This window comes from Anarrhichthys ocellatus, unplaced genomic scaffold (assembly GCF_004355925.1).
Source record: "Anarrhichthys ocellatus isolate YVR2014 unplaced genomic scaffold, GSC_Weel_1.0 scaffold1216, whole genome shotgun sequence".
NCBI classification, from domain to species: domain Eukaryota; kingdom Metazoa; phylum Chordata; class Actinopteri; order Perciformes; family Anarhichadidae; genus Anarrhichthys; species Anarrhichthys ocellatus.
The window spans coordinates 6,256-7,307 of NW_022281190.1; the positions used below are offsets into that span (position 1 = coordinate 6,256).

The 1,052-nt window shown below is 38.7% G+C and overlaps 1 protein-coding gene across 1 annotated transcript in view; it reads left to right on the forward strand.

Annotated features, from left to right (window-relative positions):
- Window positions 1–706: 706 nt before the first annotated feature.
- Window positions 707–1,052, forward strand: part of LOC116377410 (uncharacterized) — a 3,623-nt gene continuing 3,277 nt past the window's right edge. The window contains exon 1 of the mRNA XM_031839047.1: window positions 707–923. Within this exon, the coding sequence (XP_031694907.1) occupies window positions 908–923 (16 nt within the window). The 5' untranslated portion in view covers window positions 707–907. The remainder of the gene's footprint in view (window positions 924–1,052) is intronic.

A 1,052-nucleotide genomic window follows, 5' to 3' on the forward strand; every position in this document is an offset into this window, starting at 1 on the left:
CATAATGACACACACATGCACACACACGTTTCAAAGTGTCCTGGTGGTGCGTTCAGGTGCTCGTCTCAGTGTCCTGGTGGTGCGTTCAGGTGCTYGTYTCAAAGTGTCCTGGTGGTGCGTTCAGGTGCTTGTTTCAAAGTGTCCTGGTGGTGCGTTCAGGTGCTCGTCCACTCACGTTGGGTAGAATGTGATGCGTTCATGTTAGTCGGATATTTATGTTTCTTTGTTGTTGTGATTTTATTTACAATGTTTAGAAAGTTGATAACTGGTAATTACGATAACTGTAATGTGACATGAAGGCAACATTAACAGGAACTCATCGTTAATATTTAATATTGTGATAACCTGATATCAGTGATGTATAAGTACCTTTACTCAAGTACTTGAGGTTCATGTACTTTACTTTAGTATTTGCATACTTTAATAATAACAATAATCTCAATAATTACCATAATAATTACAATAGCAATAATTATAATAATAATTACGATAGTGATAATAATAACAATTATAATAATAATTATTATTATTAATAATGATATGAACAATAAGAATGACTTTAACAATACTCATAATAATCATATTGACAATAATGTTTTTATAGTTATGACAAACGGACTCTTTTATTTCCTCTAAAAGTCTCTAAACCGATGAACGGATCCGGATCTGATGGAGACGTAAAGGTGAGTCACGTGGTTGCCGCTGCAGGTGAGACCTCTTCGGAACCCGGTGTGTTGTTACGCAACACGCAGCTTCGTCACTTCGGGTTTCTTCGTCATGAAGAACGGGAAACTCCGCACGAGCCCAAAGATAAAAAGTCCAAACTGCTTCAAATGGAAGCTGAAAGAGACGTTAACGAGTTTAACGGCGGACGGAGACCAGGACCGAGACAGCCGCCCTGACAGACATGAACTCTGCGATCGGTGAGGATGAACTTTTATCACTCAGAGCTGCAGAGAAGCTTAAATCAGCAGAAGGAAAGAATGATTTAATCAAAGTGAACAGAGTCCTATTGATCAGACATCTGTGTGTGGAGGGTTATTAGTGTTATA